Source organism: Anabrus simplex, chromosome 1 (genome assembly GCF_040414725.1).
Source record: "Anabrus simplex isolate iqAnaSimp1 chromosome 1, ASM4041472v1, whole genome shotgun sequence".
Classification (NCBI taxonomy): Eukaryota; Metazoa; Arthropoda; class Insecta; order Orthoptera; family Tettigoniidae; genus Anabrus; species Anabrus simplex.
The window spans coordinates 155,394,175-155,407,533 of record NC_090265.1 but is presented as its reverse complement, the minus strand read 5'-3'; the positions used below and the strand labels follow the sequence as shown (position 1 = coordinate 155,407,533).

The following is a 13,359-nucleotide window of genomic DNA, read 5'->3' as shown; positions in this document are numbered from 1 at the left end:
ATGCACCCAGCACTAAAAGCATATCGACGTATTCGCCATTTGTGTACTCCATCAGGAAGCTGCCCTACATGCACCTGACAGGACCAGTTATGGTTGTGCACTGCGTGGTTCATCGACTCATGCATTCAGTTGAATGGATCGCACTGTAATGTGTTCGACTATTGTCATGTGACAACAGGATGTCATGTTTACAAACGCAGTTACACGGTGGGGCCTGACATCACACACACAAAAGAAAAAACCCAACCTGACGTACATTCGAGCCATAGCTCCATGGTGCATGTGGGTTTCATAACCCAGCCGTCTACTCAGTGAGCTGTGATGGTGGGTACGGTAGAGCGGGATGATGCACGTTTCTCTATTACATTTCGATGCGCTGGAGGATGTGACAGTGTTGCCAGCCTCTCGTTTTCAACTTGCTTTCCAACAGCACCAGATCCAATTTGGCTATAGAAAGTTTTGTCTTGCAGTGGGATGAGGAATCACGTGCCGACCTCCAAGTGTGGCATTTTTTGTTCACCCTGTATATGAGAAAACAAAGATCCAATAAAACTTCCTTGAGGAATTCCCCTCTTATTTATTATAGGGTCACATACAGCTTCTCCGACTCTAATTCTCTGAGATCTATTTTCTAGTAATTTATCCACCCATTCATTCAGTCACTCTTTTGTCTAGTCCTATTGCACTCATTTTTAGCAGTAGTCTCCCATGATCTAGTCTATCAAATGCCTTAGATAGGTCAACTGCAATACAGTCCATTTGACCTCCTGAATCCAAGATATCTGCTATATCTTGTTGGAATCCTACAAATTAAGCTTCAGTGGAATAACCTTTCCTAAACCCAAACTGCCTTCTATCAAACCTTTATTAATTTTGCAAACATGTCTAATATAATCAGAAAGAATGCTTTCCCAAAGCTTACATGCAATGCATGTCAAACTGACTGGCCTATAATTTTCAGCTTTATGTCTATCACCTTTATACACAGGGGCTACTATAGCAACTCTCCATTCATTTGGTATAGCTGCTTCATGCAAACAATAACCAATAAGTACTTCAGATATGATACTTAATCCCAACCCTCTAAATCTTATCAATTCCAGCTGCTTTTCTAGTTTTCAATTTTTGTATCTAATTGTAAATGTCGTTATCATAGGTAAATTTTAATACTTCTTTAGTATTAGCACGGCCGACTTGATGCGTTGCACAAGCTAGCTTCGTACCGGCTTTGGCTACCGGATCCACGCACTGTAATCGGAGTAGTTACACAGCTCAACGTGTGGCACTGGCGGCCTATCTATTTGCGGTAGAAATGCATACTTCTTTATGGAAAAGATATTGACTTTGATTGCCGATTTATCGTAATTTAGTTATGGAGAATGTTACATAGGTTAATACTGTTTTCTTTTTTTGCTACTTGCTTTACGTCGCACCGACACAGATAGGTCTTATGGCGACGATGGGACAAGGAAGGGCTAGGAGTGGGAAGGAAGCGGCCGTGGCCTTAATTAAGGTACAGCCTCAGCATTTGCCTGGTGTGAAAATGGGAAACCACGGAAAACCATTTTCAGGGCTGCCAACAGTGGGGTTAATACTGTTAAAATGATTACTCTTAAAGGTTACTATCATTGATTTGTGCCAAAATAACATCGTGAAATGAAACTGCGGAGAGATGGAGTAGTCCAACTGACGTTCCTTAACTGTGAGGAGTAATAGTAATCGCTTTTACTATCACGGCATTTAGATACATAGATACATAGCGGAACTTACCACAATACTTTTGTCTTCTGACGTTAACCTTGAGGTTAAGAGTCATTGTTCAATTAGAGTTTTAAAATTCTTCAAGTGCTGCTCTCAGGAAGGGGGCTGGACAAAATATAAAACTCCTGCTTTTTTATATATTCGTTGTATGGATAACATAAGTATTTTGACTCAAACATGTTTAAATAGTAGGTTCGAACCCCACTGTCAGCAGCCCTGAAGATGGTTTTCTGTGGTTTCCCATTTTTACATCAGGCTGTACCTTAATTAAGGCCCCGGCCAATTCCTTCCTACTCCTAGCCATTTCCTATCCCACCGTCGCCATAAGACCTATCTGTGTTGGTGTGACGTAAAACAAATAGCAAGAAAAAGAAGAAGAAGAATTTTAAAAAATACAGTGAGAGAACAGTATTTTGAGCAAATACATTGTAAACTGTTCATTGCTCAGGTAACAACACTTCATACGTTGGCTTTACTGTCATAACAGTAATGGTCACCAAAGAGATTAACTTACCACTGTCAAAGCTTGTGGCTATAACAACCGATGGGGCACCGTCTAAGACTGGTAAAAATAATGGATTTCTTCCTCTTTGCACTAAGGATGAATCATTTCCAAAATTTCTTTCTTATCATTGTATTATTCACCAAAAAGCTTTATGCGCGAAGGTTTTAAAGTTCAATCATGTCATGAAAATTGTAACTCATGTCGTGAATTATATAAGATCGTCATCTACTTGTCATCGATTGTTCAGAAATATTTTAAGTATGTCAGATTTGGAGTATGGTGATGTCATCCTTCATGCAGACGTAAGGTGGCTTAGTAGGGGGAAAACACTCGAACGGTTTTGCTGCATGTTGGATGACATACGAGACTTTATGAAATCATCTCCTGGGAAATATCATCACAAACTTGATGATATATCTTGGCTATTATATATTGGCTAATCGAATTAGCACTCTTGGCAGACATCACCTCAAAATTAAATGAGTTAAATCTCGAATTGCAAGGAAAAGATCATAATATTTCAGGTATGATAAGTATTGTCAATGTATCTGAAAAGAAACTTAAGGTATGGATTGTCCATTTAAATAGTAATTCCCTTTCACATTTTCCAAACTTGAAATCTCTGGCAGATACAGTAAATGGCGGCAAGCGTGATTTTTCATCTCTTGCTAAACATCTTGAAACTCATGGGTCCGAATGTGATAGCAGATTTAGCCAGTTTTCAATGCTTGAACCAGTGATCATGTTTGTCAATAATTCCTTCGCTTCTGTTGACGTTTGTGTGCTTTGAAGGAGTGTGTGTGAAATATTCGAAAATTATAATCCTGAAGAATTAGAAATGGAAATTTTAAGCCTTCGGTCAGACCTTTCTCTGAAATCCTCCTACGCAACATGTGGCAATTTCTGGACTCTGGTGGACGGTAAAATATATCCCATTACCCGCAGTGTTGCTCTGAAGATGCAATCTTGTTTTGGTTCAACCTATCTTTGTTAAGTCGCGTTTTTGACTATGAACATAATAAAAAACAAATACCGATCCTGCCTGACAAACTCACATCTGGATGACGCGTTAAGAGCAGCCTGTTCCAGTTACACGCCAGACTTTCCTCAACTTGCAGCGAGCATGCAGTGCCAGATTTCACATTAATTATGTGGGTAAATATATTTTCATATAATGTTTTATTCTATTATTATTATTATTATTATTATTATTATTATTATTATTATTATTATTATATAGTCGTTGTAGTACCGATAACAGTAGTCGAATTAGTGGAATCGTACCTGTCGCCCGCATACCCTTAGTTATCATGTGAATGTGCTCGTGTAGAAACGAACGTTGGACAGCCCTACTGTAAATTCTTCAAACCCCTCAAAAGTATATATGTTGACAACTGGGCTGCAGTGAGAATTGATGGTAGACCGAGTTCTTGGTTCAGGGTACTTACAGAGGTTAGATAAGGCTGTAATCATTCAACTTTGTTGTTTGTAGTTTACAAGGATCATCTGCTGAAAATGAAATGGCAGGGAAGGATTCAGTTAGGTGGAAATGTAGTAAGCAGTCTGGAATATGCAGATGACTTGGTCTTAATGACAGATTGTGTCGAAAGCTTGCAGTCTAATATCTTGGAACTTGAAAATAGGTGCAATGAGTATGGAAAGAAAATTAGCCTTTCAAAGACTAAATTGATATCAGTAAGTAAGAAATTCAAGGGAACTGAATGTAAGATTGGTGATACAAAGCTGGAACAGGTAGATGATTTCAAGTATTTAGGATGTGGGTTGTCCCAGGATAGTAATATAGCAGGTGAGATTGAATCAAGGTGCAGTAAAGCTAATGCAGTGAGCTCACAGTTGTGGTCAAGAGTATTCGGCAAGAAGGAAGTCAGCTCCCGGACGAAAGTATCTTTACATCGGTCAGTTTTCAGACCAACTTTGCTTTACGGAAGCAAAAGCTGGGTGGACTCAGAATATCTTATTCATAAGTTAGAAGTAACAGACATGAAAGCAGCAAGAATGATTGCTGGTACAAACAGGTGGGAACAATGGCAGGAGGGTGCTCGGAATGAGGAGATAAAGGCTAAGTTAGGAATGAATTTGATGGATGAAGGTGTACTCATAAACCGGCTTTGGTGGTGGGGACATGTGAGATGAATGGAGGAGGACAGGTTACCCAGGAGAATAATGGACTCTGTTATGGAGGGTAAGAGAAGTAGAGGGAGACCAAGATGATGAGGGTTTGACTCAGTTTCTAATGATTTAAAGAGGTATAGAACTAAATGAGGCCACAGCACTAGTTTCAAATAGAGGATTGTGGCAATGTTTAGTAAATTTACAGAGGCTTGCAGACAGAATGCTGAAAGGCATAACGGTCTATAATGATGATGTATGATGTATGTATATATAAATTATACAAGTACAGAAGTGGAATCAGAGATAAGGCTTTCTGTTGATGATGTTATTCTGTATAGAGTAATAAATAAGTTACAAAATTGTGAGCAACTAAAAAATGACTTTGATAATGTATTGAGATGGACAGCAGGCAATGGTATGATGAAAAACGGGGTTAAAAGTCAGGTTGTGAATTTCACAATAAGAAAAGTCCTCTCAGTTTTAATTACTGCATTGATGGGGTGAAAGTTCCTTTTGGGGACCATTGTAAGTACTTAGGTGTTATAAGGAAAGATCTTCATTGGGGTAGTCACATAAATGGGAATGTAAATAAAGGGTACTGATCTCTGCACATGGTTATGAGGGTATTTAGGGGTTGTAGTAAGGATGTAAAGAAGAGGGCACATAAATCTCTGGTAAGACCCCAACAACTAGAGTATGGTTCCAGTGTATGGGACCCTCACCATGATTACTTGATTCAAGAACTGGTAAAAATCCAATGAAAAGCAACTCGATTTGTTCTGGGTGATTTCTGGCAAAAGAGTAGCGTTAAAAAAATGTTGCAAACTGGGCTGAGGAGACTTGGAAAAAAGGAGAAGAGCTGCTCGATTAATTGGTATGTCCAATAACGGACCAACTATATTGGTATTATTAATTGGTATGTTCCGAGCTGTCAGTGGAGATATGGCGTGGAATGACATTAGTAGACGAATAAGTTTGCGTGGTGTCTTTAAAAGTAGGAAAGTTCAAGAGGAATTCAAGAAGAAAAATTGGGGCAAATATTCATTTATAGGAAGGGGAGTTAGGGATTGGAATAACTTACTAAGGGAGATGTTCAATAAATTTCCAATTTCTCTGCAATCATTTAAGAAAAACTAGGAAGACAACATGTAGAGAATCTGCCACTTGGGTGACTGCCCTAAGTGCAGATCAGTAGTGATTGATTGAGTGATTGTTTGATTGATTGATTGATTGATTGATTGATTGATTGATTGATTGATTGATTGATTGATTGATTGAACCCCACCGTCGGCTCTCCTGAGAATGTTTTTCTGTAGTAGTGCTTTCCCATATCTTCTCTACACAGAAATCCATCTACAACTTCTTTAAAAGTTTGTCAACAAGCCAAGTTTATACTAAGGATGGGTATGTTAAAAAAGTAATGACTACTTCTGTATTATGTATTTGCAAACGTTCCAAGCAGTATTCTGTTATGTCAAGTTCTACTTCATAAAAAATAACATTGCACAGCACAAGCTCTGTCAACCTAACATCTACTGTTGTTGTCTGCTTTAGTATTTATTAACTCTAGTGACATGTTCTCGAATTAAAACCGCTCCAGTTGCTTGCTGCAAAGCTTTCACTTTTTTACATCAAGTAGCAGCACACATACTGCTCTGGAGATGTGAATTCAACAGAATGCAAACTCCACTTAAGACCTCAACAATCCATACCACCAACTACTCTGCCTGGCTACTCTTCTTTGGGAAGAATGTGCTGTTAATTCAGACACCCAGTAGAAAATCTCTCAGTCAGAGCTATTAAACATGTCATATAGGCAAAGAGAGATTAGGCTAACCTGTATAAATGCCAATTATTGGGAAATATATCACAGGGACAACTTTTGTGGGAGACTGTTCCACTGTTCAAGTATTAAGTTCTCCAGCTTCTGGAGAGAGTATTCACAATCCACAGCACACCTGATTTTCACTAATGCTTCATCAAGTTGTACGAAATTTTCACCCATACATGCTTTCTTAAAATTCAGTCAACTCCATTTCTAAACTGCCAATATCTAACCACTCAAAAAAAAAGTCATTTGTGCAATATGAGGTTTGGAAATAAAGTGCGATACTTTCTCCATATCTCAATATTGGGATCATTTCTTGGCAACTATTTGTCTTACAAAATTCACAACAATAAACAGTTACTCACTAAGAAAAACTACGCGATGCTGGCAACCACACACAAGCCAAATTTCCCTAATTCACTTGATATGGGTGAGCGAATGGCTCGTCGGCTGCATCTGACATTCATTTCACTTGACTTCAGGACCTGTGGGTGTTGTAGTGTTGCCATAATGCACGTTCGAATGGAACTAGAATTTAGATATTCGGTATTTATTTCTTAAACCTGAAACACTATGACTATACGATGGATGAGATATGTATAGTCTAGAGTACAAAACGTACATAAAAATGTTAAGATGGTCATGTGGTGTGCCACCGAAATCGTGTTCGCGTGTCACCTAATGACACGCGTGGCATAGGTTCGCCATCCCTGGATTACAGGAAATGAAAATGATGATGAGTGTATAATCTCCACAGAAAGTATAATTCAACACCCTTTATTCACAGCCATTATTCAAACAATAACAGAAATTGGTTTACATTTCATTGGTGTACTAAGTTTCCAATTACATTATTGAAATCACAGTAGTTGGGGTGAAAATGTACAAGATCTTTGCATTCACTATTACGAATATGAAAAGAACTACTTACTTTTCCACTATTTCAGAAAGAATTTCTCTCTGAAATATTGGTTTTGTAGCAAATATCTGTGTAGATAACTTTTTATCCCAGAATGATTTTACTGCTTCAGCATGATATTGACACTCCTCAGCAACAAGTTTCCAGGTGGACCATGAGATGGTTTGTCCACGAAGTTCTTCAATATCAGTTATTTCACAAATTTTCATAAGTTTTTTAATTACAGTTTCAGCTATATCCTTAGTCCATTCTATATGATCCTTACCTGTGAAGAAAATAATAATAACAATATCAATAATAATAATAATAATAATAATAATAATAATAATAATAATAATAATAATAATAATAATAATAATAATAATAACAATAATAATAATAATAATAATAATAATAATAATAACAATAATAATAATAATAATAATAATAATAACAATAATAACAATAATAATAATAATAATCCCATGGGGTTTTTTCCTGTTCCCCTATCGGGCATGTCCCAGGTGGTGGATAGGGGGGCTCGCCGAACTTGTCCGGAGGGCTTGAGGGAAATAAAATACCTCTCGCGGACCTAAAACAGGCACAGCCAGAAAACATCTTGAGGCAACCTCTGAGGCTCAATACCTTAGTTGTAACTATGAGATTGACAAAGATCGATCTCCCCATTATCTTCAACTTACTAGCATGATGGCAACGTCAGTTAATGATACTACTACCCCAGGCCCTAGTATTCATACTAGGTTTTCTCAGTCATCGGATTCTGGGGGACCGAGAACATCATGCGGGAATGTATCGGAGCTTCCCAAATCTCTTCGCCCAAAGGAAAAACATTTTATTGGCACTTTAAACATCAACACGCTTCGCAAAATTTGAAAGTTGAAGCACTTAACAGACACATTAGACCAACTCAACAGCCAAATTCTGGCACTGCAAGAAACTAGGTACAGTGACGAAAATCATTTTGCATCAGGAAACTATGGAATTTATAAAGGTAAACCAGCTACCCTCCTCCCTAACAAAATATTACAATTTGGCACTGGTTTTTCAGTGAGAAAAAATATCACAAATTCGGTATTATACTTTACATCTCCTTCTGAAAGAATTTTGCTAATGACAATCAAATCAGGAAACAAAGCTTATACATTAATCAATGCACATGCACCTACAAACAATTACAATCAAAAAGACCCACAGAAGGTAGACGACTTCTGGGAATTACTAGAAGAAACTACAGCCAAAATTCCAAAACATCATGTCAAAATTCTGCTGAGGGACTTCAATGCACAAATTGGCAAAGAGAAGAAATTTAGGACCACTGTAGGACTTTACCCTGCTCACAAAAGAACCAATAAAAATGGAGAACGTTTAATTGGCTTCTGCGAGAATTTCGATCTAAAATTGATGTCAACCCATTTCCTGGCACTTCCACAAAAGAAAATGACATGGAGATCCCCGAACATGCATTTAGGAGAATTTCTAGACCATGTGACTGTTTCCAAGAAAAACCAAAAAGAAATTATGAACGTTAAGTCAAAAAGGGAATTATTGACTCCGACCACCACCTATCTCTTGTTAAAGTAAAGTTTCAACCCAACAGGAAGAAAACCAAAACAATCAGAAACCCAAGAATCGACCCTGAATTTCTGAGACAGAACTCAGACAATTTCCTTGCGAATATCTCCAACGATGCTCCTTCAAACTGGCTAGAACTCAAGGACACACTCTTGAAAGCTTCACAAAACATCAGCAACCCCCCAAGGAAACGCAAACACAGGTGGTGGAATGACACCTGTGACAAGGCCATAGAAGTCAGAATTAGGTCCTGGCTAAACTGGAGTTCCCATAAAACTGATCAAAATCGTGATGAATTCTTCAAAACACAGAAACAAACCTCAAAAATCATCAGATCTGAAAAAACGAAAATATGATCAAAACAGACCGGCAGAAATCGAAGAAGATTTCAAGAAAAACAATACACAGAACTTCTACAGAACATTCAGAGAAGAATTATCCAATTACCAAGCACCTAGTCTCTGTTTCAAACGAACAGATGGGACTTTGGAAACAAGTAATAAGGGAAATTGTGAACTCCTAGCAAACCATTTCATGGACCTTTTAAAGGACTTCATAACGACACGCACAAATCAACGTGGATTCCTGAAATAAATTACATGACACAAATTCATAAAAAATAACAGAGGAGGCTTTAACTTTCAACACATAATTCAACGTTGCTTCCAGAAATAGATTACATGACACAAAAATATTCCTCAGCGCAGCAATATCATGAAAGAAAAACCAAACAAAACGTCGCAATATAAATACATCTCGTCTACTGCAACACAGTGACATGAACAAAAACCAATAAAATCGTGCATATTGCTGGAGTGAGTGAAACATGGTTCAAGAAATCCATTCCTAGTAGCATGGTAGATATAAACGGATATCGTCTATAGTATAGGCCGCTAGAATAAACTCTCCTTGGTAGACGCACATATCACCCTCGCCAACACATGGCGGAATGACTCAAAAGTGGATATTCAGTCTCCTAAAATAATGCAGCAACAGTACGGGTTTCGAACAATACACTCACATATCAAGCAATGATTGATATTACTTTGTCTGGGGAATGCCATATGATAACAAATGTTTGAATACGTCCAAGTGGGGTATGTCAAATTGGGAACAGACATGTGCGTCACTTATGTGTGACACCGCAAGTATATATCTATAACAACATACTTTTAACTTAAAATTGGTTTGTACACCATTATCTTAACTTAAAGCTAATTTATAAGTATATATGGCTAAAAACAATATATATAAAAACACTTTGTGCACATACACGTTCATATCTTGTGTATACCCAGTTCATCAGTTGACTTCTGTGTTTGAGTCTTTTGTCATGGTTGTGCATTTGGTTGATGCTTTGAACTTAAATAATGTGATTTGCTTGTAAAATTGTCCTATTATTTATATAAAAGAGTTTATCTTCATACATGTGCATAGAATAAAACACTTTCTGAAATTTAAAAATGAGTTCCAGGCGTGTAGTTACAACTAGGATAAAATGTATGCATACAACTCTGCTGTGTGTTGAATCTTGTTGGTTTATGTTAAAATCTAATCATATTGTGCTGTGACACTGATAATATTTGAGTGGCATTAGACCCAAGGTGGTAGCTCCTTTGGTACCGGATTTATGATTGCATCTTTCCATATTCTTGGGTATGTTCCAGAACTAAGGTAGAAATTATATATGTGAGTGATTACTGGGCAAATAATATCTATAATGCATTTAATGATGATGATGGGGAGATCATCAACTCCAGTGGCATTTGACTTGACCAAAAGCAGTTCACACTTCACCTCAGTTTCATTAACAGTAAGGAATTTAAACATTGGTCTATTTGGTGGCGGTTTAGTCAGTAATGTGTTAATTGTATGAGTTATAATCTGTGGTTGGTACTTAATTTTAACGTCAGAGAAGTGTTTATTTAAGTCGTCAAGTGATATATCTGGGTTACAGTGGTTAGGTTCAAGTTTCCCTATTGCCATGGAGCAAAGCTCTCGCCATGTGCTTCGTGCATTCATATTATTATTGGCTAGCTGTTGGTAGTGAGAGAATTTCTTATTTTGGATCAGTACTTTAATTTTGTTCAAGAACATCAGGAGAGTTGGTTCGTCTATATAGCTGATGTAATGAATCTCGATGGGACATCATGTGTTTGACGTCATCAGTTAGCCATGGTGAGGGAGGTCTAGATACTTTAACTCTACGTTTCGGGGCATGCTTATTGAGGAGACCAAGTAAGAGGGAATTGAACTTTTGTAGTTTCAGATCAATATCATCTATGTTAATTATGCCCTCCCAAGGAGAATTAGAAGTATCCAATCTAAAGTCATTCATATTTATATGTTTAATGTCCCTATAAGTGATATATTTCGTTTTATATTTTGGTACTAGAATATGACAGGTACATCAAGTCATGCTTAGAAATGCATGGAACAGGAATCTGACCATGAAGCAAAATTTTATGAGGGTTATTCGTAACCATTAAATCAAGAAGGTATGAGATGAGGAGGTGGTTCCGATAGTGTGGTTAGTCGGTTGTAGTGGTAATACTGTCATGTTACACGACTGGAATACGTTTAGCAATTGCTTCGTTTCACTTGTCTGCTGTAATAAGTCAGTATTGAAGTCTCCAAATATTAATACATGTTCATAAGTTGGTAATAGTCGATGTAGAATGTCTTCAAAGTCAGTCATATGCCCTAATCTGGGGGGCCTGTAGACAACACCAATTAATACCTTTACTGGGGAAATAATTGCCTCCGCGAACATGAACTCAGGTCTCGGCTCAGCAGAGTGGCCAGAAGTGTAAACTATTTTACAATGGATATCATCTCTACAGTAGAAAGCTACTCCTCCTCCTCTCCTGTCATCTCTGTCATGCCTGTATAGACGATATCTGTTTATATCTACCATGCTACTAGGAATGGATTTCTTGAACCATGTTTCACTCACTCCAGCAATATGCACGTTGCTGTCTTGAAGTAGAGCTTTAAACTCGTCAATATGGGCTGGGACAGACTGTGCATTTGTGTGAATGCAGTTCAAAGAATGGGGTTTAGTCACAAATATTTTCTCTAGCGTGTTACCAAGCAATGGGAGGGAAGGGCGCAAGTGCTGGGAGGGTGGGGAAGGGGAAGGAGCAGGCCCGCTGTCTACCTGAAGGTCATTGCCACTCTTAGGGGGAAGCATAACAGTACTCTGTAATAAAGGGAAAAAAAAAACAAACACACACACACACATATATAAAAAAATTAACTGAACTAAGGCACACGCACTATAATATAAACCTATCCTAAGATTACTACGGTATAATACAGCCATTGTGGACTAATCAGTTCATCTCTACACCAAGCCTTTGTAGAACAGAATCTAGTTCAGCAGGTGTATTTACAAAATACTTTTTGCCGCCACTGTCCATTAAAATGATACATCCATCTTGTGACCAAGCTCGCCTGCCCACACATTCCCTGGCTTTGTGAAGCATCTCCTTCCTTGTTATTAACAACTGAGTACCCTTTAAAGCCCGTTTAGCACGCCACACTGCTTCTCACTCATGGCACCTAACAAATTTTACTATTATGGGTCTCTTCCCATTAGCCACTGCGTCTGCCACTGTCCTCTTACGACCTCCAAGCCTGTGGCACCTGTCAATGCTGGCCATTGTCAGTTCAATGTTCAGTTTCTCCTTCACAGTGTTTAGTACCTTTACAGCTGTATCCTCATTAGGACACTCATTAACACCGTGAAGAAGAAGACAATTCCTCCTCGAGTATTGCTCCTGAGCATCCAGTATTTCGTCTTGCTTGTTAGCTCTCAGCTGAAGTGCCCAGAGTTCTTGCTAGATTGATTCAAGCTCAGCACTTATAGATGCCTGAAATTGACGGAAGTCCGAGTGCAGAGCATCCAGTTGTTCCGTGCAGTTGGTGTCCCTGCCTGCAGCCATGGTTGCTTGTTCCAGTCGTTTCTGAAACTCATTCATTTGTTCTTCAAATGAAGATACCTTGGATTGTACTGCCTTTAGAGTCATGATGTTAACTCAAGGCGGTGACGATACACTTACTCAACAGTTACTATCACTTGCAATAACATTGTTAGTTTACATGAGGATACAGCTGGTGTTAAGCTGAGCGACGTAACTTAACCATCATAGCATTTATTTGTATTGAAAAGGTGGACCCCTTAAGTTACCTCTCTTACGTTCTCAATTCAATACGGATATAAGATGAAATTCTTAAATTTAAACACATTTAAATGATATAGAATTTTTATAAATATTACACATTGCTACATTGAATAGTACAAGTAGTATAAAAATTACCTAGAACACTCTTCTCGCCCAGGGGTTTTTCTTCGAATTCTGGAATGAAGTTCTTTCAAATGCTCTTCCACGAATTTAGTTTTTCTACTGCGTAAGTTTCAATGCTGGAATCTCAAAAGACCGGTTTTCTTTCAACCTCAGAAATTAATTCTTCAGTATTTATTCAACTTCTTTCTTTCTTTCTTTCTTTCTTTCTTTTTTCTTACAATCTGCTTACCGTCACACCGGCACAGATAGGTCTTATGGCGACGATGGGATAGGAAAAGGCTAGGCATGGGAAGGAAGCGACAGTGACTTTAAGGTATGCCCCAGCATTTGC

At 38.1% G+C, this 13,359-nt stretch overlaps 1 protein-coding gene across 4 annotated transcripts in view; it reads right to left on the bottom strand.

The window, feature by feature from the left end:
* Nucleotides 1-13,359, bottom strand: part of LOC136885273 (putative histone-lysine N-methyltransferase 1) — an 80,924-nt gene that overhangs the window by 6,065 nt on the left and 61,500 nt on the right. For all 4 annotated transcript variants that reach the window (XR_010861522.2, XM_067157773.2, XM_067157793.2 and 1 more), the window contains exon 6: nt 7,159-7,411. Coding sequence is in view for 3 of the 4 variants with exons in the window: in XM_067157773.2 (XP_067013874.2) it covers nt 7,159-7,411 (253 nt within the window). In the remaining variant the exon portion in view is untranslated. The remainder of the gene's footprint in view (nt 1-7,158; nt 7,412-13,359) is intronic.